Below are 24,868 nucleotides of genomic sequence, written 5' to 3'. Positions count from 1 at the left end.
TTACTACATGTATGAAATAGAGAGAATACAACTTTCCTTGTTTCTTGCATGTTACTACTTGAAAGTTAGAACATGAGAGAGTGAGAGAGCATGCGTTTCGGATCACCCGTGGATCCTAATACCACTAACTAATGGGCTAATCTGTTCAATGGCATAAAAATGTGATTTGAACAATACTGACTACATCTAATTAGGTCATCTAAGTGTTAAACAAACTAAGTAAAGAGAATAAAAAATTACAAGAAATTTATATTAAAAGAAATGCTAGAACACTTTTATCATATTAATTAGAATTCTCAAGTGCACTGGTGCTACATTGCTTACACACTCCATACAAAAGCTTAGATGGCTTAAGCCCATTTATATAGATAGGAGCCACAACATACTCTCCGACATATATCGATCATAGGCTTAAACTGACAAGATAATAAACAGAAAATATGATATAATAAAAGGTTGAGTTTATACCAAAAAAATATATATATGAAGAATAAACATGCACAATGCTCATTCAACAAATTGCTATGAAGACAAGAAGTGCCGAAGAGCTATGGATAGCTGGTTACGATGGATTTTTATAAATGGATAAAAGATTTTATATATATATATATATATATATATATATATATATATATATATATATATATATATATATATATATATATATATATATTTCTTGTGTTGTTTCCTGTAATGTTCTTGCATTATTTACATTCGGATCTGATCCAAATTGCAATGAGAGAAACCTCACTCTCATTCTGATAATTGGTTTTGCATGATGCTAAGTTGCATTTTATTATATAGGATAATTCAGGGATAAAGAGAATTAAGCGTAAGAAATTTCGAAGGCCTTTTAACCACACATGTATACATATGTACCAACAACTCTCACTTAGATATTATGACCAACATTTCTAATATGTCATAAGGTTTACTCCAACTAAATTGTCGAATTTATCTTTATGACCATGTAACTTACTATAAGGTTTTTCATACTTTCGAGGACTTACCACTCATGAAAAAATAATTGAGTCCATATTAACCACACATGTATACATGCGTACCAATATCTCTAACTTGGCCTAACTTGGCCATTACAATTCACATTACTAATTAATATCATAAGATTTGCTCCAACTAAACTGTTGTATTTCTATATATATCCTTTATAACCATATAACTTACTAGCTATAAAGTTTTTCATGCTTTTGTGGACTTAGTACTCGTGATAAAAATAACTGAGTTCATTAGAATTCCATGATTCCTACATTCCTAAGTGCATAAAATTCCACAACATAAGTGTCTGTAAATCTCATTAATTAAGCATATATGCTTTGAAACTATTTACACAACCCCACCTTTTGTTAAAGGAATAGCTATCATATTCTCTAAGGTAATACCTGACTGTTACCTCATCCTTTTAACAATATTTTGAACACAACGACATTACATTTCAATGTATTTGTCCTTTAAACTATTAGCTCTACTTTGTTAACGTTTTAGTTTAGTTACAACTTAATTATCACAAAATATGCAAACCAACTCATCGATTATATCAAATTTTATATTCTTAATGAAGTATTTTATCCATATGGCAAAAGTACATGCTATGTTATGCGTAATGTACTTAGCTTCTTAAGAATACTAGGCAGGAAAATTGTGCTTCTTGCTAGACCAAGCAATAGCAACCCCTCTAGAGAGAGAAATATGATCTAAGGCTCCCACAAATCAGCATGAATATCTTATGCCTCAAATTCTTTGCTTGGAAAATTAATTTAAGATGCTTTGTTCCCTTTAGATATCTTAGTATTTTTAATTGTTTACTAGTGAAATATACCAGAATTGCATTAAAAACGACTCACGAGGCCCACAATATGGATACGCTCAAGTCATATGGATACGCTCAAGTCATATATACACATTAAAAAAAGACTACTAACCGCCTGAGCATAAGGAACATCTCATATCTCTTGTCCATTTCCTAGATAATATTATCTACTGAATTTAATACATTTTTCCAACTGGAGTAGACACAAGTTGATCATTATTCATTTTGAAAATTTTAAGTATATCATCAATGTACCTTTTGTGGCCTAAATATAATGATTGAGATTTTCTATCCCTATATATTTCTATTTCCCAAAACTAGGATGATTCTCCCATGTTTTTCATCTTAAACTTAAAACTAATCCATATTTTGATTTTATTTTTTTTGTATCATTTGGATGTCATACCCAACTGGAAGTATATGTCACACACATACAAAGACATGACCACAAAGCCACTCCTGCTCATAGCATATGCACAATCGCTAATCAATTTACAATATATTGTAACTCAAAGATCAAATTATAAAAAGTCAAGTACCATTAACAAGAATATTGTTTTAGACAGTATAAGATTAATTTCTTTAATTTATATACATTTTTCTTCAAGTTAACTAATATAGTTTGTCTCTTTTAGTTCTCTATTTTAAAAATGTGGTTTTAACATTATTTAATAAAGTTCCAAGTTAAAGTGGACAACAATTGTCATTATAATTCTAATTAATATGAATTTGGCCATAATAGAATACATCTTCAATTGTGTCATCATATTTGATTTATTTTTTTTTAAGAACTCATCCATATCCAATAAGCTTTTAATATTTTGATAGTTATACTAATTCCTATATTTTTATAATTAATTTAATTTCTTCTTCAATTAAAGTTTTTCACTTATTTGCATCTATCGGTGACATAGCTTCATAACAATTAAGTGGATATACAATTCTTCATATTCATCAAGTAGTGCATAATAAATCTTTTACATGGTGTTATCATTTATTAATGCAAAATAATACTTTGAATACGAAGGCAGACATGTTTCTCTAATTCTTTCAACTTTGTTACATTTTATATTAATTTCTTATTCTTTTTCAATTTCAAATATTTCTACTAGTTTTTCAGGAATTCTTGTATCTATTTATTCTTTTAAGTTCTGGCATCTCTACCTTCAAGTGCATTTCTACCACCCTCACTATGATGCACAATAAACCAGTAGTCTTTAGAATTTTCATCATATCCTATAAAAGTACATTTTATAACTTTATTATCTAGCTTTTCTTTATTTTACGTCGGAACTCAAACTTGATGGTCCTCAAAATTTAGATGACTAAGGTCAAGTTTTCTGTCTGTCCATAATTCGTATGGTATGTCTTTCATTGTTTTAGTTGGAATTTGATTTAATATATAGGAAGTTGTGGATAAGGCCTCACCCTAGTAAATGGTTAAATGTCCCATAAAGATCTTTTTCTAATTTTTTCAATTTTGCTATCCTTTATATTTTTTTATTTTTTATTTTTAATTTCAAGTAGCTATGTCTTTTTAGGATTTCTTATATCTATTTGTTCTTCTAAGAATCTGACATCTCTAGCTTCAAGAGTATTTTGCCACCATCAATATGATGCATAATAAACCTATAGTCTTTTTTAAAAAATTTGTCATATCTTATAAAGGCACATTTTATAAATTTATTATCTAGGTTTTTTCTCAATTTTAATTAGGAACCCAAACCTGGGCCGATGGTCCCCAAATTTTTAAATGACTATTGTCCAATATTTTACTTATCCATAATTCATATGGTATGCCTTTTGTTCTTTTAGTTAGAATTCGATTTAATATATTGCCTCTAATTCTTTCAATTTTGTTATCTTTTGAATTAATTTTCTTTTTTTTCCAATTTCAAATAGCTCTATTGGCTTTTTAGGATTTCTTGAATCTATATATTCTTCTAAGAATCTAGCATTTCTACCTTTAAGTGCATTTCACCACCATCACTATAATGCATAATAAATTTATAGCCTTTAAAATTGTTGCCATATATTATAAAGGTACATTATATATATATATATATATATATATATATATATATATATATATATATATATATATATATATATATATATATATATATATATATATATTGAATCCGTCTAAAGCAATGAAAGGCACCATACCACATGAATTATGGATAAGTAGAAAATTGGACCTCGGCCATTTAAAAATTTGGGGAACATAGGCCCAAGTTTGGGTTCCTAGTTAAAATTGAGAAAAGCTAGATAATATATATATATAAAGTGTTCTATTTCCTCTTTATATCACCCAAGGTGTTTAATTCATTGTTACTTGGTGTATAAACCCATGCTCATTGTAGTATTTTGGAAGATCTCTTAGGTGTATTTGCCTCCTCAGTCCTTTCTTAAGATTTTCATATTTTTTTACTTAATTGTTTTTCAACTAAGTTAATTCAAGGCACTTATGGTTTTCTTTTCATTAGATATACATATCCAAGCTTGCAAGTAATAATCTATCAAAGTGATAGAATACTCCATCAGTTTGATTTGCATTTCTCTTTGCTATGGCCCACTAGAGTTTTGGATTAGGCTAAAAATTGGGCTCATAAAGTTTCAAGGGGTGCCGCATCACGTAGACCCTTTAAATTTTGTGCCCATGATAAGTGGGCAAAGGTGTCCATGGGTGCTCATGTAAGAAGGTGCACAGGTGTAAGTATGTGTGTATGTTATTTTTACAATTCTACTAACACTATTGAAGTTTATTAACCACCCACTATCATAATTCGACTTAAATCAGGAGTCAGTCATGATTCTCAACAAACATACAGGGGTTTTTTATCTTTTTATTTGCTAGTAAATCCGAAAAAAAAAAAAAAAAAAAAGTAAAAATGGCCTCATTCCTTCTTTTATTCCATAAGTGCCCTCATCAAAATACAATAAGAATGACAGTCTCACATGCAAGGCAATCAGCTAAAGCCACATTTAACAACTGCAAATTAAGAGTAGATTTGGTCCACCCAGAGTAACATTCACTTCCGTCAAACTAACTTGTTTCAAAGAGGCTCACTAACTTTCAAAAAATTATCTCCTCTTCTAAATATTTTACCCTAATGAAATGGCATCACGTCAAACTCTAATGGAATTCGGTGCCGGCCTGATCCTGTCCGCTCACTCGGAATTTTTTTGTTACGAACACGAACGGTAGAAAAGGCACAAAGACTAGAATACCCTTCCTAAGCAGGCGTTCTTCATCCAAACATTTTCCCAAACTGCCCTCATTGCCGAAAATGCCCTCTTAGTTCACCTTCGAGACCTCAGCGAAAACCGCATCGAGGTTCGGCGGCAAGAAATACTCCTTCACCGACGGAATCCGCGTAAAACGATCGCTCCTTCGTTTCCTCGGCGCAGGAGGACACGTCAAAACCTCCGGTATCCTGCTCTCCTTCGCCGTCGGCGTCCTACAGCTCTCATCACTCCACATGTCCATTTCCGTTTTCTCTCCGTCAGTTGAGAAACTCTCTCCTTCCCGCCTCTCTTTGGGACTCTCTACATGCTTCGAGAACGTTCCCGACGAAGGCTGACCGTCCGTTATATAAATGCTCGCCATCCGCCGTCGCTGTAATGATCGAATCTTATGTTTTGAGCGCGAATTCCAGAAGGGGATGGAAGAAATCTTCGAATCACGGAGAAGAGAATTCGATTCTTGATGATTGGAAGAGGTTCAGATGAATTCCTTGGCGAAGATCTTTGAAGAAAATGAGGGATTTTTGGGAGTCTCAACGAAGAAAAGGAAGGGGGAGATGTATTTCTTAGAAGGAAGGAAGAAATTCAAGCATTCTGCTGCATGGAATGCTGGCGAGTTTTAAACTCGCGTTCTTGACTTCGATGTCTTTAAATTCCACACGCTTTCCTCTTTTTGAATTTGCTTTTATTTAAAAGGGAGTGGATTCGATCAAGTCGGGATAATACCGACTTCGGTTAGACCGTTATAGTGGGCCCATCTTGATGTTTATTTTGTATATCCACGCCGTCCATCAGTTTTTAAAAGATATTTTCAGGATGTAAACCAAAAAATTAAATAAATCAAAATCTCTTTTTGACCACATTATGAGAAACAATGGTGAATGACCATTAAAAACTTCTTGTGGCTTTTGGATCATTATGATATTTATGTTTTATAGTTATCCATGTATTTTAGACCTTATCAACGGATTGGATGGAAAATAAAGTTACGGTGGGCCCTTGGAATATTTTAAAGGTTGGTGTTTAATTACCATTGTTTCCTGTAGTGTGGTCCACCTGAGATTTTTATACAGTTCATTTTTTGTAACATGCTCTTAAATGAACAGAAAAAACGGATGGACGGCGTGGATATACAAAAATCACGTCAACGTAGGCCCCACGATCTCGCCCTGGGTGGTCTTGATGTTCCCCTAGTTAAAAGGGGATAAGTATATTTCAATTTCCCAGAGTTTTACTCCAACAAGCTGATCAGGTGATCAACTTAATATTTAAATGACATCCATTCCGTCCATCATTTGTGCCAGCTCATGCTTAGGATTCTAGCCACAAAATCAGGCCAATTCAAAATTCAAGTGGGCCATGCCATAGGGAAAAGTAGTGATGGGACGTAGGCCATTGAAATCAACCTGGGACCACTTGAGCAAGACACTGTACCGTGAATGGTAGGCCTCAAAGATGATCAGTTGGTACAAAAATCAGATAGGTCCGCTTGTCAGGTGGGCCACACCGTTGGAACCAATGGACAACGATGGTCTGACTTAACATATAGGTGTAACCGACCACCTAATGGCTAGATTAGCTTGCTTTTAGATATGGATGACCTTCATCACGGGGCCCAGCGTTTGAACGGTATGGATGTCCTGCATAAGTCACATGCTGGTGAGGAAGGGTACGGCCACAAGTTATCGTGTGGACAGCTGCAGTGATCCGTTCTTATGCAAAATTCCTTGGACTACACGTCTATACCCATGTGAAACAGCCCACACGCTCTACACGCGTCGCATGTGCTAACTGGCACACCTGCGTGACATCCAGCCGTGCATCAGGTCACTCAACTCAACAAGTGGGCCACAGATTCAGGACAGCGACTCTTTGTAAGATCCGGTCAACTATCAACAACGTCAAAGGCACACGTGTAACCGCACGTTTGGACGATGCGTGTTGGACCAGAAACTCTTTGGTCAAAGTCAAATGTTCTAGAATTGGTCAATGTAGTTGAATCAGTCAACGTCGGCGACTTGACCAACAACCATGCATTTAAGGGCAGCTAAGCCACTGCCATGTGACGCATGTGTTATCGTACCCATTCCGTACATTGACTAGATCTAAACCGTTCATTCAATAGGTCAGACAGTGAATTTGAGACCATCCAAAAATTACTCAGATTGAATGATCTTAACCATTTACTTATTCTCATGATAGAAAGTCCATTTATTAGATGCTTAAGATAGTCTCATCAAGCCAAGTTTTGGATAGTTGCCAATCAATGATGGAAATCGTGCGATGCATGGTTTGGATCTTCGTATTCATGCCTCATGCTTATGGCACGTGACATGGAAGTACCAAAATTCCATGCCACTGAGGCATTGGATTTCTGCTCATTTAAAACACCCTGATCTAAATGCCCGCTCTTGTCTGTTCGAGTCATCTGGCAGTTCCTCCCGTGATCTACATGTGGCCCCGGAAAACACAGACAAATCACTTTTTGAAGTATGCATAGTTTCAAAGACTCCTTGGCCCAACGCATCGGAGTCGACTAAGAGGCACTGCTCTGATCTCAAGACCATCAGTAATTAGATATCTATTTCTTTCATAATTTTTAAACTAAATATATAAAGTGTAAATAAGTAATTATTATATACCTCCCTTGAGCAAGCTCTTGATAATAGAAAATGAAAGGAGCCTTTTCTACTAAAATTTGTGGGGTCCATTGATATGGATGTGTTTGATCTGTGTCATTCATTTTTTTTTTTCCCATTAATTTTGGACATGAGCTAAAAAATGGGTCAATTTCAAAGTCAAGTGGACCACACCACAAGAAATAAGAGGAATTGAATGTTTATTGTTCATTTCTTCTTTGGGCCACAAAAGTTTTAAACCAGGTTGATATTGGTGTTTTCTCATCATCCATGTCCGCGTGACCTTATGAATGAGTTGGATGATAAGTACATGTCCCTATGGGTTATAAGTTTATTTTAACTTTTAATGGTAAGCGTTTAAATCCCCTTCTTTTGAATGGTGTGGTCCACTTTAGTTTTATATCTACCTTTTTTTTAAAAGGGATAAAAGGCTACTCATTGATCATAAACCAAACATATCTCAAATAAATTACTTATCTATTGTTGTAGGTAGAAAAAGTATCCAATCAGGAACTACATGTGTCATGTGAAATTCACTCTTTTCATAGGGTGAAAGCCTTTATATTGATGGTATATTAAAAAAATTAGCCCTAAAAAAATGCCACAACGCTGGGAAGACCTCAAATTAGTCCATTTATATTCATACAATGACATATTCGAGTTTTAGACTGGATTTGATTTTATATCTTACTCATCCTTGTGAGTCATCCTTTATCGACGGTTTTGATGAAAAATATATTTCATTGTGGCCTAAATGAAAATCTATGGTTGGTGGGACATACCCATTGCTACCTACAGTGTGGCTCACCTAAGTTGTCCATATGGCTGATATTTTCCCCTAAGGTCTTTTCACCGAGGAATGCACACTTGATGTGTGAAGTGGATGTGACATAGACAACATGCTAAGCCCACTAAGCATCACGGATGTTTTACATAAGTCAAAGTTAGCAACTCAGCCTGACTCATTGAAGTTGGACTCAACTTGTCTGAGTTGAATTGAGTTGAGACCAAACAACTCAATCATCTTTTAACCATGGACTGTATTGTCAATGGCTAGCAATAGATCGATGTCGCAAATAAAGGGTTGGGATTTATATTGTTAGGTTCATTTAGGTTGAAAAATCACCACCTTTCGATTTTTATTTTCCCTAAACAAAACTGGATCTTTGGTCCAATGCTCGAAAGTTGATCGCGAGGGGACAGAATCATCAGGAATATCCCTAATGATTTAATATGGCGGAATTTGATTATGACACGTTCAACTATCAAATATGGGCCCCATACAAAAAAAAAATGTTTGAAAGTTGTTTAGTAGACAATCGTGTTGAAAAATCACACACATTTCTCTTCTATGTGTAAATCAATGAGATTAATAACATAAGAAATTTAATAGATGAAAATCACTCATAACACAAACAACTAAATCATCAAACACATAAGATGTAAGTGACAGCAAGATTTTTGTTTTACTGGGAAATCCTCTAATGTGAATGGAAAAACCACAATACTTATTCCAACACAAATCCACTATAATAAAAATAATGGAAGTACAATCATCAATAGACCTCTCATGGATACTCAAATTATATAAACCAAAAGTGAATTACAAACAACATGAAAAGAAATAAATTTCTTACTAACTAGGGATTATAGAAAATCTCCAACAGAACCCTTGGAGAAGACAATCTAAGAAATCAACGTTGTAGATGAAGCTTCACGAAATCAAATGCGAAGATTTTGGTGGTAGATGACTCTTATTCCTCTTTTCTTACAAAACTCAATTTTCGCTTCTTCTTTCCCTTCTTTTTCTTCAAGAAAGAAAATTAAATTTCAAAATATTACTAAAAATTTTACTATGTAAAAAACTCATTTTCTGTCATTTTACTTTGCTTGGCCAAAAGACTAAAAATACATATATACACACACACACACGCATGTGGCAATAAATGCTTATTTAAGTCACACATGTCGGTCTCACTTCCACATAAAGAGGGACCTCTAACAGATCAGGGCCTATTTCTGAAAGCGGCATATGATCTAATCAAATTCTTCCACATTTAATCACTAGTTAAACCACTTCTTTAAAGATCGTTGGGTTATTAATTCAAGTTATTGTGAGTAGTGAAAAATCATCATCATATCTTAGTCAGCAAGGCCTAAATCCAAACTTAAAAAATTAGGATTGAAACTCAAATGCTCGTGGTTCTCTATGTTAGTACAAATGTGGACTCCATCATAAAGATGTCATCCAACCCATGAAAACAGTAAGCCACACCATAAGGATTATCTAGTATAAAAATAAGGACAATTTATCCATTTAGTATACCATACCATTTATGGTCAATTCACGACTTGATCACACATAGGTTTAACCCATCCAACGAGTTGATTAAGCAAATTTGCAAGATACATGATTTTTATTACTGGGAGTACATTTTATATAGTTCAAATTCCCTACGAATTTGATGATTGTGGAGCCTCCACCCACCTTCATAATGTCACGAGTGCACAACTATAATATACAACACCTAATCTCCTTGGGTCCACTACAGCGCAAATGTATGACATCTACTCCTATTAATTATTACACATCATGTTCAAATCCTCGCCTAAAAAATAAATACATAAAAAAAAGTCAGGTAGAGCCCACCAAGTGAATTTATAGATTTTAAGAGTGATTTTACAATCTGCACGCTGAATACTAAATTTATTTTTGTCAATATATGTTATAGCATATTTAAATGATGAATTATAATCGACACACACTGTTTATTAGCCTCATGGATATTTTGTTATATTGTTGAACACACTTCTTACAATACTTATAAAAGATAGTCCTATTATAGTTTTGACTAGACATTATATGGAACTAATAAAACACTGGTCTTTTTTTCTTTCCTCGTGGCTTAGGAGCAAGTGTATATTGTCATCTAATACGACCATATGCATGTTAGGTATCTTCTAATGATCTTGGCCATTAATATTAATGAATTTACTTTATAGGACAACTATACAAAACTTATGTTGTTTGAAAACTATTGTGTGAAATACGGGATAATGTGAAAAGACACTCCACGCATACCTCAACAAAATATTATTTTTGAATGCATTAATTGGACCATTGTATAAAAATTCAATATTTGTTGTTTTTTCAAAATTGCATAAATTATTATGGTATAAGACAATAAGAACCATGTATTACCTGATCAATTCATTTCCATCAATACTATTGTAAGAAAAATTCTAAAAAGAATATCGTAAGAAAATTCTAGAATAAATTTGAGAGAAAGATGTCACGTATAAGTAATTGTGAGTTTTTCGATGTAAATCCTTCATGCATGTACCCAACAAGTCAAAATCGAATTTAGATGACAACTCCGTGCTTTATATTTTCATGAGTTATACAGATGAAAATTTTGATTAGAGGTTGTGAAATTCGGATAATAAAAATGTTTATAGAAGCCAATATATGACTTTTGAGAAAATCAATTTATTAAAAACTTTGATAAGTCTATCACAAGAAAAGTAGTGGATGAGTGAGTAGAATGATCATTAGTCATTTCCAAGAGTATTATGATGATAATAGTACAAGCAATTCACAATATTAATGTGATGATGTGATGATGACTATGATTAACATGTAGAATTGGTAAAACCATATAGTGGTGATGATTTCAAGAGCGTCAATGAAAATGAAGATCATATTAATGACAAACAGTAATCACATAATGAAAAACTGTCACATTTTAGCCAATAAGAAATTCAAGGGTACCAAAACCTTAAAATAGATATTATAGTTCTGAAATAAAATGTTAACAAATTGTTATAAATTAAAAACTTACGAAAAAGCTTAGATTGACATTCATTAACATGAGTGGATGACAGTTATGAAATAGAAAATAAATTTCTTGCATAAGGATGATTCCTCTAAGTTAACGAAAAGATCAAAGTGTAAAACCTTATTTAAAATCAAATAAGCCTATAAGTTAAAACATAATGAAAATAATTAAAAGTACTATACAAAAAAGTTGCTTTTAAAAAGCTGCAAGAAAAAAATGGTGTAATAAATGTCTTCAATTCATAGAGTACTGGTCCCGGTAGCAAGTTTGAATATATAGTTAGAACAACTAAATGTCAATACGACATTCCTGCATAGTAAGTTGAATTAGGAGATTTACATAGAGTAAGTTGATGATTTTAATGTTAAAATTAATAAATAAATGGTGGTGCAAATTGAAGTAAATCATGACTATCATAAATCACTGACATATCATTGTGTGTATATTAAGATTTTTTATATAATAAATTTACTATTCACATATTTGGTAATACATATGTATGATTGAAATTTTAAAAAAATGATATAAAGAAGTCTTTTACTACAATAGACTTAAAATTATCAAGTATATCTTGGGATCTAAATTTCTTAAGATAGAGTTGTTAGAAAGTTGCGGTTGTCACAAGAGAAGTATATTAAGATGTTATTGGATCAATTTATTATTAAAATTGTAAAATCGGTTAGAACAGTGCTTGTAGTATATTTCAAATTGAGTTATAGTTAAAGCCATTCAGATGAAAATTACAAAAAAATATGAAAAAAACTCGTCATGTTTTAGTTATGGGTAACATAATGGCTAAAATTAGTACATGCAATTAACACTATGAGTAGATTTATTGCTAATCCTGACAAATAATATTAAGGTATAGTGAAGTGGATTCTTAAATATATTTAACGACGTATTTAGATTAGATTACCATAACGTAATTATCTGTAAATTTTAGATTAAGTTCTTCATATGCATATTTGGATAAGTAAGGAAGATAAAATTTAAAATTATTGTATTTGTCTAATAGGCTGATAACGTACTTAGGAAACTCCATCGAAAATACATTGATACGCTTTCAAGGCAAGTGAAATAATGTCCCGATTTTATGATGGTGCGCTTACGCATATAAAATGGTACTCTCACAGTAACCCTTCTATTAAAAAAAATGTAATTGCAACTTTTTATCCTAACAAACAGTCTTCTCCCAATATTTTCTCTTATTCCAACTATAACTCCTCCATACAATTTTTTGTTTCTTTCTCATGAACCTAAAAAAAACTATGATAGGTTGAGCATACTTTTTGTCCAACATCTACATATAAGGTTACAATTGATGTTTATATTGATAATGTTCTTTTACTGCGGTATTTTTTCATTTTCTCTGATGTTTCTCAATGTATGTTATTGACAATTGGCTCTAATACATCTCTTATGCTATAAGACTTCAGAGAAAAGATATTGTAGCAGTATCTGTTATGATGCATGACTTAGGTTACAAGTATCTTTTTCGTATAATTCGCAGCCATAGTTATAACTTTCAACGGATAGGCATCAAAATAATGAATTTATAGTGTATGGGAGAATGATAGTTCATTTTTTACTTGATATGACACTTTTTTGTATTGTTGAATGCAAATGTTACTAAAATGAATAATCTATCTTATCAAAAGGCATGGTATTTACTCATCATCTAAATTTACAGACAGCGTAGTCAAAGTTCACTGACATTCATTATCAGTGTCAAGTGTAAATAATGATGATTCATTTTCTTTAACTTACCGATGTAAATGTTTATCCAAACGAGCCTTAATAAAGTACTCTAAAGTAGGTAAAATAATATAAAATATATTATTATAATTATGACAGACTAATGTAGAATAAGAGATAAGCAAGTAGGATCTTTTTTTAATTTATGTTTGAAGGTGACTTTTCGATCATTTCAATTACCACCTCATTTCCAAGAAAGGTTCACCCAATCTTACTTTTTATTCTTAGGCATGATTTTATAACACTATATTAGTACAACAAATAAAAGACCCAATGAAATAACATGTGCATGTCTCAGTATAAAATGTAGTTTTAAATTTCTTGTCAATAGACATGTTTGAGGCTACCAACAACTACTGGTCACTTTTCCTATCATTGTGAAAGAAAACTGGACCATATCGACTACAAGTATACGTTTAGTTGTTATTTATAAGCAATGTCCCCTCATAAAATTTACACGTGAATGGTAATCATAAGAAGAAGAAAAAAACTCACATTCATAAGATGTTACAAGAATTTTAAGTAAATTAATTGAAAATTGTCAATCCTACACACCAGTATCTCAAAAGGTTGTTGGGGGCCGTTGCACAAAACCTTAGGATCTAGCCTCCCAAAAACACCAGAATTTTGAGATAATAAAGCAATGAAATAAATCAATGCACAAACCACATGACACAGGAGATTTTTACATGGAAAACCCTTAAAGAGGTAAAAAGCACAGGACCTTATCCAGATCAACAATCCCGTGGTCTACGTGTGGATTTCTTCTCATTTAAAACACCCTGATCTAAATGCCCGCTCTGGTCTGTTCGAGTCATCTGGTAGTTCTTCCCGTGGTCTACGTGTGGCCCCGGAAAACACACACAAATCACTTTTTGAAGTATACATGGTTTCAAAGACTCGTTGGCCCAACGCATCGGAGTGACTAAGAGGCACTGCTCTGATCTCAAGACCATCAGTAATTAGATATCTATTTATTTCATAATTTTTAAACTAAAAAAGTGTAAATAAGTAATTATTATATGCCTCCCTTGAGCAAGCTCTTGATGATAGAAAATGAAAGGAACCTTTTCTACTAAAATTTGTGGGGTCCATTGATATGGATGTGTTTGGTCTGTGTCATTCATTTTTTTTTCCCATTAATTTTAGGACATGAGCTAAAAAATAGGTCAATTTCAAAGTCAAGTGGACCACACCACAAGAAATAAGAGGAATTGAATGCTTACTGTTCATTTCTTCTTTGGGCCACAAAAGTTTTAGATCAGGTTGATATTGGTGTTTTCTCATCATCCATGTCCGCGTGACCTTATGAATGAGTTGGATGATAAGTACATGTCCTTATGGGTTATAGGTTCATTTTAACTTTTAATGGTAAGCGTTTAAATTCCCTTCTTTTGAATGGTGTGGTCCACTTTAGTTTTATATCTATCTTTTTTTTAAGGGATAAAACTCTACTAATTGATCATAGACCAAACTTATCTCAAATAAATTACTTATCTATTGTTGTAGGTAGAAAAAGTAACTTATTTTGTGGTATCCAATCAGGACCTACATGTGTCACGTGAAATTCACTATTTCCATAGGGTGAAAACCTTTATATTGATGGTATATTAAAAAAGATTAGCCCCAAAAAAATGCCACAACAATGGGAACACCTCAAATTAGTCCATTTACATTCATATAGTGACATATTCGAGTTTTGGATTGGATTTGATTTTATATCTTACTCATCCTTGTGAGTCACCCTTTATCGATGGTTTTGATGAAAAATATATTCCATTGTGGCGTAAATAAAAATCTATGGTTGGTGGGATATCCCCGTTGCTGCCTATAGTGTGGCTCACCTAAGTTGTCCATATGGCTGATATTTTCCCCTAAGGTCTTGTCATCGAGGAATGCACACTTGATGTGTGAAGTGGATGTGACATAGACAACATGCTAAGCCCACTAAGCATGGATGTTTTACATAGGTCAAAGTTGGCAACTCAGCCTGACTCATTCAGGTTGGACTCAACTTGTCTGAGTTGAATTGAGTTGAGACCAAACAACTCAATCATCTTTTAACCATGGGTTGTACTGTCAATAGCTAGCAATAGATCAATGTCGCAAATAAAGGGTTGGGATTTGTATTGTTAGGTTCATTTAGGTTGAAGAACCACCACCTTCCGATTCTTATTTTCCCTAAATAAAACCGGATCTTTGGTCCAATGCTCAAAAGTTGATCGCGAGGTGACAGAATCACCGGGAATATCCCTAGTGATTTAATGTGGTGGAATTTGATTATACCACGTTCAACTATCAAATATGAGCCCCATACAAAAAAAAAATGTTTGAAAGTTGTTCAGTAGACAATCGTGTTGGAAAATCATACACATTTCCCTTCTATGTGCAAATCAATGAGATTAATAACATAAGAAATTTAATGGATGAAAATCACTTATAACACAAACAACCAAATCATCAAATACATAAGATGTATGTGACAGCAAGATTTTTGTTTTACTGGAAAACTCTCTAATGTGAAGGAAAAAACCACAATACCTATTCCAACACAAATCCACTATAATAAAAATAATGAAAGTATAATCATCAATAGACCTCTCATGGATACTCAAATTACATAAACCAAAAGTGAATTACAAACAATATGAAAAGAAATAAATTTCTTACCAACTAGGAATTGTAGAAAATCTCCAACAAAACTCTTGGAGAAAACAATCTAAGAAATCAATGGTGTGAATGAAGCTTCACGAAATCAAATGCGAAGATTTTTGTGGTAGATGGCTCTTATTCCTCTTTTTTTACAAAACTCAATTTTCTCTTCTTTTCTCTTCTTTTTCTTTAAGAAAGAAAATTAAATCTCAAAAAATTGCTAAAAATTTTACTATGTAAAAGACTCATTTTCTGTCATTTTACTTTGCTTGGCCAAAAGACTAAAAATACCTATACACACACAGACACGCATGTGGCACTAAATGCTTATTTAAGCCGCACATGTCAGTCCCAATTCCACATAAGGAGGGACCTCCAACAGATCAGGGTCTATTTCTGAAAGCAGCATATGGCCTAATCAAATTCCTCCACGTTTAATCACTAGGTAAACCACTTCTCTAAAGATCGTTGGGTTATTAAGTCAAGTTATTGTGAGTAGTGAAAAATCATCATCATATCTCAATCAGTAAGGCCTAAATCCAAAGTTAAAAAAATTAGGGTTGAAACTCAAATGCTCGTGGTTCTCTTTGTTAGTACAAATGCGGACCCCATCATAAAGATGTCATCCAACCCATGAAAATAGTAAGCCACACCATAAGGATTATCTAGTGTAAAAATAAGGACAATTTATCCATTTAGTATACCACACCATTTATGGTCAATTCACGACTTGATCACACATAGGTTTGACCCATCCAACGAGTTGAGATACATGATTTTCATTGCTGGGAGCACATTTTACATGGTTCAAATTCCCTACGAATTTGATGATTGTGGAGCCTCCACCCACTTTCATAATGTCACGAGTGCACAACTATAATGTACAACACCTAATCTCCATGGGTCCACTACAGCACAAATGTATGACATCTACTCCTATTAATTATTACACATCACGTTCAAATCCTCACCTAAAAAATAAATACATTAAAAAAGTTAGGTAGATCCCACCAAGTGAATTTATAGATTTTTAGAGTGATTTTACAATCCACACACTAGATATTAAATTTATTTTTGTCAGTATATGTTATAGCATATTTGAATGATGAATTATAATCTACACACACTGTTTATTAGTCTCATAGATATTTTGTTATATTGTTGAACACACTTCTTACAATACTTATAAAAGACACTCTTATCATGGTTTTGACTAGACATTCTATGGAACTAATAAAACACCGGTCTTTTTTTCATTCCTCACAGCTTAGAAACAAGTATATATTGCCATCTCATACGGTCATATGCATGTTAGGTGTCTTCTAATGATCGGGGCCGTTAATATTAATGAATTTGCTTTATAGGACAACTATACAAAACTTGTGTTGTTTGAAAATTATTGTGTGAAATACGGGATAATGTGAAAAGACACTCCACGCACCCCTCAACAAAATATTATTATTGAATACATTAATTGGACCATTGTATAAAGAATTCAATGTTTATTGTTTTTTCAAGATTGCATAATTTATTATGGTATGAGGCAATAAGAACCATGTATTACCTGGTCAATTCATTTCCATCAATACCATTGTAAGAAAAATGCTAGAAAGAATATTGTAAGAAAATTCTAGAATAAATTTGAGGGAAAAATGTCTTTTTTTTTTAGTTAGCTTGTTAGTACACACCCATGTCAGTACACACACTCCATGTTAGCCACCCGCACTAGGGATCGATACCTTCATGTGAGTTTTTCGATGTAAATCCTTTATGCATGTATCTAACAAGTCAAAATCGGAGTTTGATGACAACTCCGTACTTTATATTTTCACGAGTTATACAGATGAAAATTTTGATTAGAGGTTGTGAAATTCGGATGATAAATATGTTTATAGAAGCCAATATATGACCTTTGAGAAAATTAATTTATTGAAAACTTTGATAAGTTTATTACAAAAAAAGTTGTGAATGAGTGAGTAGAATGATCAGTAGTCATTTCCAAGAGTATTATGATGATAATAGTGCAAGCAATTCACAATATTAATGTGATGATGTGATGATGACTATGATTAACATGCAGAATTGGTATAACCACATAGTGATGATGATTTCAAGAGCGTCAATGAAAATGAAGATTATATTAATGACAGACAGTAATCACATAAAAAAAAAACTGTCACATTTTAGCTAATCAGAAATTCAATGGTACAAAAACTTTAAAATGAGTATTATAGTTCTGAAATAAAATGTTAACAAATTGTTGTAAATTAAAAACTTGCGAAGAAGCTTAGATTGACATTCACTAATATGAGTGGATGACAGTTATGAAATAGAAAATAAATTTCTTGCATAAGGATGATACCTCTAAGTTGATGAAAAGATCAAAGTGTAAAACCTTATTTAAAATAAAATGAGCATATAAGTTAAAACATTATGAAAATAGTCAAACGTATTATACGAAAGGATTGCTTTTAAAAAGCTGCAAGAAAAAAAATGGTGTAATAAATGTCTTCAATTCAGAGAGTACTGGTCCATGTAGCAAGTTTGAATATATAGTTAGAACTACTAAATGTCAATACGACATTCCTGCATAGTAAGTTGAATTAGGAGATTTATATAGAGTAAGTTGATGATTTTAATGTTAAAATTAATAAACGTATGGTGGTACAAATTGAAGTAAATCATGACTATCATAAATCATTGACATACCATTATGTATATATTAAGATTTTTTATATAATAAATTACTATTCACATATTTAGTAATACATACGTGTGATTGAAATTTTAAGAAAATGATATAAAGAAGTTTTTTACTACAAAAGACTTGAGATTACCAAGTATATCTTGGGATCTAAATCTCTTAAGATAAAGCTGTTAGAAAGTTGCGGTTGTCACAAGAGAAGTATATTAAGACGTTATTAGATCAATTTATTATTAAGACTGTAATATTGCTTGCAGTATATTTCAAATTGACTTATAGTTAAAGCCATTCAGATGAAAATTACAAGAAAATATAAAGAAAACTCCTCATGTTTTAGTCGTGGGTAACATGATGACTAAAATTAGCACATGCAATTAACACTATGAGTAGATTTATTGCTAATCCTGACAAATAATATTGGGCTATAGTGAAGTGGATTCTTAAATAATTTAATGACATATTTAGATTAAATTACCATAACGTAATTATCTGTAAAATTTAGATTAAGTTCTTCACATGCGTATTTGGATAAGTAAGGAAGATAAAATTCAAAATTGTTGTATTTTGTCTAATAGGCTGATAACGTATCTAGGAAACTCCGTCGAAAATAAATTGATATGCTTTCAAGGCGAGTGAAATAATGTCCCGATTTTATGATGCTGCACTTATGCATATAAAATGGTACTCTCAAAGTAACCCTTCTATTAAAAAATGTAATTACAACTTTTTATCCTAATAAACAGTCTTCTCCCCATATTTTCTCTTATTCCAACTATAACTTCTCTATACAATTTTCTGTTTCTTTCTCATGAACCTAAAAAAACTATGATAGGTCGAGTATACTTCTTGTCCAATATCTACATATAAGGTTACAAATAATGTTCATATTGATAATGTTCTTTAACTGCGGTATTATTTCTTTTTTTCTGATGTTTCTCAATGTATGTTATTGACAATTGGCTATAATACATCTCTTATGCTATAAGACTTCAGAAAGAAGATGTTGCAGCAGTATCTGTTATGATGCATGACTTAGGTTACATGTATCTTTTTCATGTAATTCGCAACCAGTTATAACTTTCAACGGGTAGGCATCAAAACAATGAATTTATAGTGTATGAGAGAATGATAGTTTATTTTTTTTCTTGATATGACACTTTTTTGTATTATTGAATGCAAATGTCACTAAAATGCATGATCTATCTTATCAAAATGCATAGTATTTACTCATCATTCAAATTTGCAGACAGCGTAGTCAAAGTTCACCGACATTCATTGTTAGTATCAGGTGTGAATAATGATGATTCATTTTCTTTAACTTACCGATGTAAATGTCTATCCAAACAAACCTTAATAAAGTACTCTAAAGTAGGTAAAATAATATAAAATATATTATTATAATCATGACAGACTAATGTAGAATAAGAAATAAGCAAGTAGGATCTTTTTTCTATTTATGTTTGAAGGTGGCTTTTCGGTCATTCCAATTACCACATCATTTCCAAGAAAGGTCCACCCAATATTACGTTTTATTCTTAGGCATTATTTTATAATATTATATTAGTACAACAAATAAAAGACCTAATGAAATAATATGTGCATGTCTCAATATAAAATGTAGTTTTAAATTTCTTGTTAATAGGCATGTTTGAGGCTACCAAGAACTACTGGTCACTTTTCCTATCATTGTGAAAGAAAACTGAACCATGTCGAATACAACTATACGTTTGGTTGCTATTTATAAGCAATGTCTCCTCATAAATTTCACATGTGAATGGTAATCGTAAAAAGAAGAAAAAACTCACATTCATAAGATGTCAGGGGAATTTTAAGTAGATTAATCGAAAATTGTCAATCCTACACACCAATATATCAAAAGATTGTTGGGGCCCGTTGCACAAAACATTAGGATTTAGCCTCCCCAAAACACTAGAATTATGGGATAATAAAGCAATGAAATAAATCAATGTACAAACCACACGACACAAGAGGTTTTTACGTGGAAAACCTCAAAGAGGTAAAAACTACGGGACCTCGTGTAGATCAACAATCTACTATAAAGTAGAACCTTACAACTGATCACAAGCACACACCGCTTGGATCAAACCTTCTTCACTTACGCAGGAGTGGATAAACAATAAAAGAATAAAGAAAAACAGAGAGATCTCACCGATTATGAGGACGTAGAAGCGCTGAGATGTTGATTGCACAGTGGATCACCTCCACGAACATAACCTCCCTTCTACAAGCTTCCTCTCTCTCTCTCACACACACACACCTTTGATAACCCTAAACCCTTTAGCAAACCCTTGCAAAATTTTAGGAAACCCTCTTGCATTCCCTAGAAAAGCCGTAGGAACCCCTATTTATAGTTTAGGCAACTCCCTTTCGCACCTATTGCGAAACTGTCTCAGATTTCTGCAGTCAGCACAAAATTCGGACTAAATCTGCATAGCCTCGACTAGTCGAGCAGAGTCCTCGACTGGTCGAGCACTATTCACTTGACCGGTCGAGCCAGGCTCTCGACTGGTCGAGTACTGTTCACTGAGCTCGTTGGACTTTGAGTCGAGTGACCCTCGACTAGTCGAGCACTATTTACTTGACTGGTCGAGCAACACGGTGAAACACTTCGATTTTCAACTAGATGCACTATCTCTCCTCTGAACTGAGGAAGAAACGCCATCAAAGGTTACCAAGTACTTCTTATCAGACAATAAGTAGTATGTGTGTAGAAAATGTTGATGGACAGATATGAAATTCTCCCCTCTATGTGAATCACTTAAAAATTTTCCAAATATAAGTAATGCTAATAAAAACATGCAAGTTAATTTCCATATCCACATCCAATAAATCAAATGAAAAAAATAAAGAAATAAAGGTAAGAAAAGAACACATCAATTTACATAGAAAATCTTCACAATTTAAGATGGAAAAACTACAAGACTGCTGATAAAATCTATTATTAAAAATTGGATTAAAATGTTTCTTCTCATGCCGACACTTGCTTGAGAATCACACTTTCAAGCATGTAAAAAATTTCACTTTCTAAAAAAGAAAAAACAAGATTTATCACATTTTCAAAGAAAATGATGAACTATTTAATTTTGATTTTTTTATCTTTGAGGGTTCTTTCTTTTTCAATACATTTTCTCTCAACACATCTCCCATAAAAGAAGAATATAATAAAGAATGGTATATAAGGGACAAATATTTTTCCATACACAAAAGTAAAGACACATGTGTGAACACTACTCAAGACACCACCCTACAAAATAAAGTGGGCCACACATATAAGGATAGACCACATATATATCTAATTTTCCTCTATAGACTCATGAGGGAGTCTCCATCTAGCATAGCAATTAACCTAAGAAAAAAAATCATTATGCATCTGACATCAAGTCCCATTAAGACTCAACAAAGCACCAATTTGTCCTCTAGTAAGGTCTTTGTCATTGTATCTGATAGATTCCTTTTTGTGAGAGCTTTCTTTAGTTCTAAGTCTTTAACAAACATGAATCTAAAACATCCCATATCAAACGATATCGCAAGTCAATATGCTTAATTCTTAACTAGATATTTAATACTCTAACCATCACAGTTAACTACAAAATCTTTCTGTTTATACCTAAATTAATTATGATATTTTTCATCCACAACATCTCCTTGCATATTCTTACGATTGCAATATTTTGCAACTTACACTACCATAAAACCGCCCTCCCTACAAATGTGAAAACATTGGTTGAGATAGGCTTTCTAGGGTTTATATCTCCATCCAAATATGAATATGTCTATCCTTCATGTTATAATTTATCATTTTCAAAGCATACACACATCCTAGAAGTATCTTTAAGACATTTTTGGATTAATGAAAAGTATGAAAAATGAAAGAATGTTATATTAGAAACCAGTTGTTGAAAAGATTGTTGGAAGAGGCATGTTTTCCTCACTTGTTTTACAATATTGATATTTTCTTAGAAATTTTGGGGCAGTGGCACGTGAGGCACATGCGGCACATGTGGAGCATTTAAAGCTTAACGGAAGTACATGCTATACATGAGGTGCTTGAAGTTATACAAGGACATGTGGCATAAGTGACACATTGGCATATTTGACATGCATGGGTACTTGATGGTAGATGGACTTGCATGTGTTCACATTAGCAACAAGAATAAATGAAGTCATAATTGAATATGGACAATGATACATGTAGCACATTGGAACATGTGGGATGCTTTGTATATATGTTAAGCGCAAGTAAAGATAGATGATGACACACAAGGAACATTAGCACTTCATATGGCACATTGGGCAGTCGTGGGGCATTTGAAGATAGATAGGTAACTCACGTGGACAGCACATGCAAGGAGGTTTAAGATGATGATGGCATAGATGAGTTTAACTCTTACGAAGACTTCCTTTTTTTTTTTTTCCATCATAGAAAGATATCTTTTTTAAAATTGGAGATTGGAAAATAAATTTGTTAATTTTCCAATTAAAAGTGAAGGTGGAAAATGGTGTTTCTCACAAACTTTGCACAAGGAAAGTAATATTAAACGGCAAAAAATTCATTTCATAAGAAAATGATATTTGATTTCTTGTATTTTCTACTAATCCAAACAAGTCCTTTCCTTTCTGATTTCATAATCCCAATTTATATGTATTGCTCATGTAAAAAATTAACCCTTATTTGATCATACGAGTAACATTTTGGTGTACATTTATCGAGCTATTCTATTTTAACAAAAAATGTGTTGAGTAAAAGATGTTATGTTTGTTCAACAAATTTAATTTTGAGATGATGATTTGAGAAGAGTGGACTTCACAACTTAATGTAATTTAACTTAATGTATGCCACATTTATAATTCTTATTGCATATGCGTCTAGCATGCTGCACTGCCACCAAAGCCTCAAATAACCCATCGCCTGGAAATGTAAGTATTAAAGAACCCTCGTATTGGAACATTTTAACCATCTACTTAATTGATTTCCATTTGAAGAAGGGTCATCAACTTATTATTTTTTGGGACATGTATCAAAAGCCTACAATCTTACAATTTTGTAGAGATTATTTTTATGATGGTGGTGCAATTTCTAAGTACTTAGCATCAACATTCTCTATCACAGTTTGGTAATGGCTGTCCATGCCGTCCTTTGTGTGGATAGTGCATAGCTTCAAGCAATCTTGGCCACAAATTAATGGCTTTTAAATGGATGAGAGAAGGTAGAATAGTGAGGGATCCAAATTCAACGGCCAAAATAAGGTGGTGGCTGTCATCCTCTCGTACATCTATGCCACGTGGAGTGTGGGAAAAGTCATCTGTCTGGAAGCGGATTGGCTGGTGTATCATACACCACCAACCTGGCCGTGTGGTACTGGCCTCACCAAGTTATGTGGGTCCCATTATGAGGTAAGTGTTATATCCAAACCGTCCATACATTTTTCAAGATCATTGTAAAAGTTGACCATAAGAATAAAACAGATCCAAAGATTACGTGGACCACACTACATAAGAAAAAAAAGGGAGAGAAAGGGTTACCGTTCTGATTCTTAGTCTAATATCGTCAGAATGGCATTTGGGCTGCAAGAAATCAGCAGTGAGGCCCACTAGATGGATGGCTTGATTGAGGGAGACGCTGTCACAACGGTACAGTGCGAGGGTTGCGTCTTATTACTGTGATCCAACGAGAAAAGATGGTCCATGCATACATGGTTATAATCCACTAAGCAAAGTAGCATTTTATATTTACACTTTGGTGGACCAATCAGCATGCGCGCTTGGGTTATATTTTTAGGGGCCGGATTAGGTGTTATACGGGTAACACATTAATGGGCGCTGCTCTTATCATGTGGGGCCCACCTTGATGAATTTATTGTATATCAACGCCGTGCATTTTACATCTCATTTTAGGATGTGATCTCTAATCTTAAGAAGATCTAAATCACTGGAAACGATGGTGAATGACATTTAAAAACTTTTTTGTGGGCCATTAAACTTTTGAATTAATTTAGTATTTGTATTTTAACTTCATCTAGGTCTGTTTGACCTTATCAAAAGGTTGGATGAAAAATAAAATTTAGGGCTCTGGGTGGTTTTTAATTATGGATTGTTCAATCATCACTTATTCTTATGGTGTGGTCTACCTTAGATTTGGATCTGTGTTATTTTTTTAACTACATTCTAAAATGGGATGCAA

General features: G+C 33.0%; 2 protein-coding genes across 2 annotated transcripts in view; one reads left to right on the top strand and one right to left on the bottom strand.

Moving 5' to 3' along the window:
- Positions 1–5,045: 5,045 nt before the first annotated feature.
- On the bottom strand, positions 5,046–5,845 carry LOC131225181 (cyclin-dependent protein kinase inhibitor SMR4-like). The gene has a single exon (XM_058220646.1). The coding sequence runs from the start codon at positions 5,439–5,441 to the stop codon at positions 5,130–5,132; it is 312 nt and encodes a 103-aa protein (XP_058076629.1). The 5' UTR covers positions 5,442–5,845; the 3' UTR covers positions 5,046–5,129.
- Positions 5,456–24,868, top strand: part of LOC131225932 (transcription factor HY5-like) — a 101,670-nt gene continuing 82,257 nt past the window's right edge. The window contains exon 1 of the mRNA XM_058221544.1: positions 5,456–5,553. Coding sequence (XP_058077527.1) covers positions 5,456–5,553 — 98 coding nt within the window. The remainder of the gene's footprint in view (positions 5,554–24,868) is intronic.

This window comes from Magnolia sinica, chromosome 14 (genome assembly GCF_029962835.1).
Source record: "Magnolia sinica isolate HGM2019 chromosome 14, MsV1, whole genome shotgun sequence".
Lineage (NCBI taxonomy): Eukaryota > Viridiplantae > Streptophyta > Magnoliopsida > Magnoliales > Magnoliaceae > Magnolia > Magnolia sinica.
This window is presented reverse-complemented; position numbering and strand designations above follow the sequence as displayed.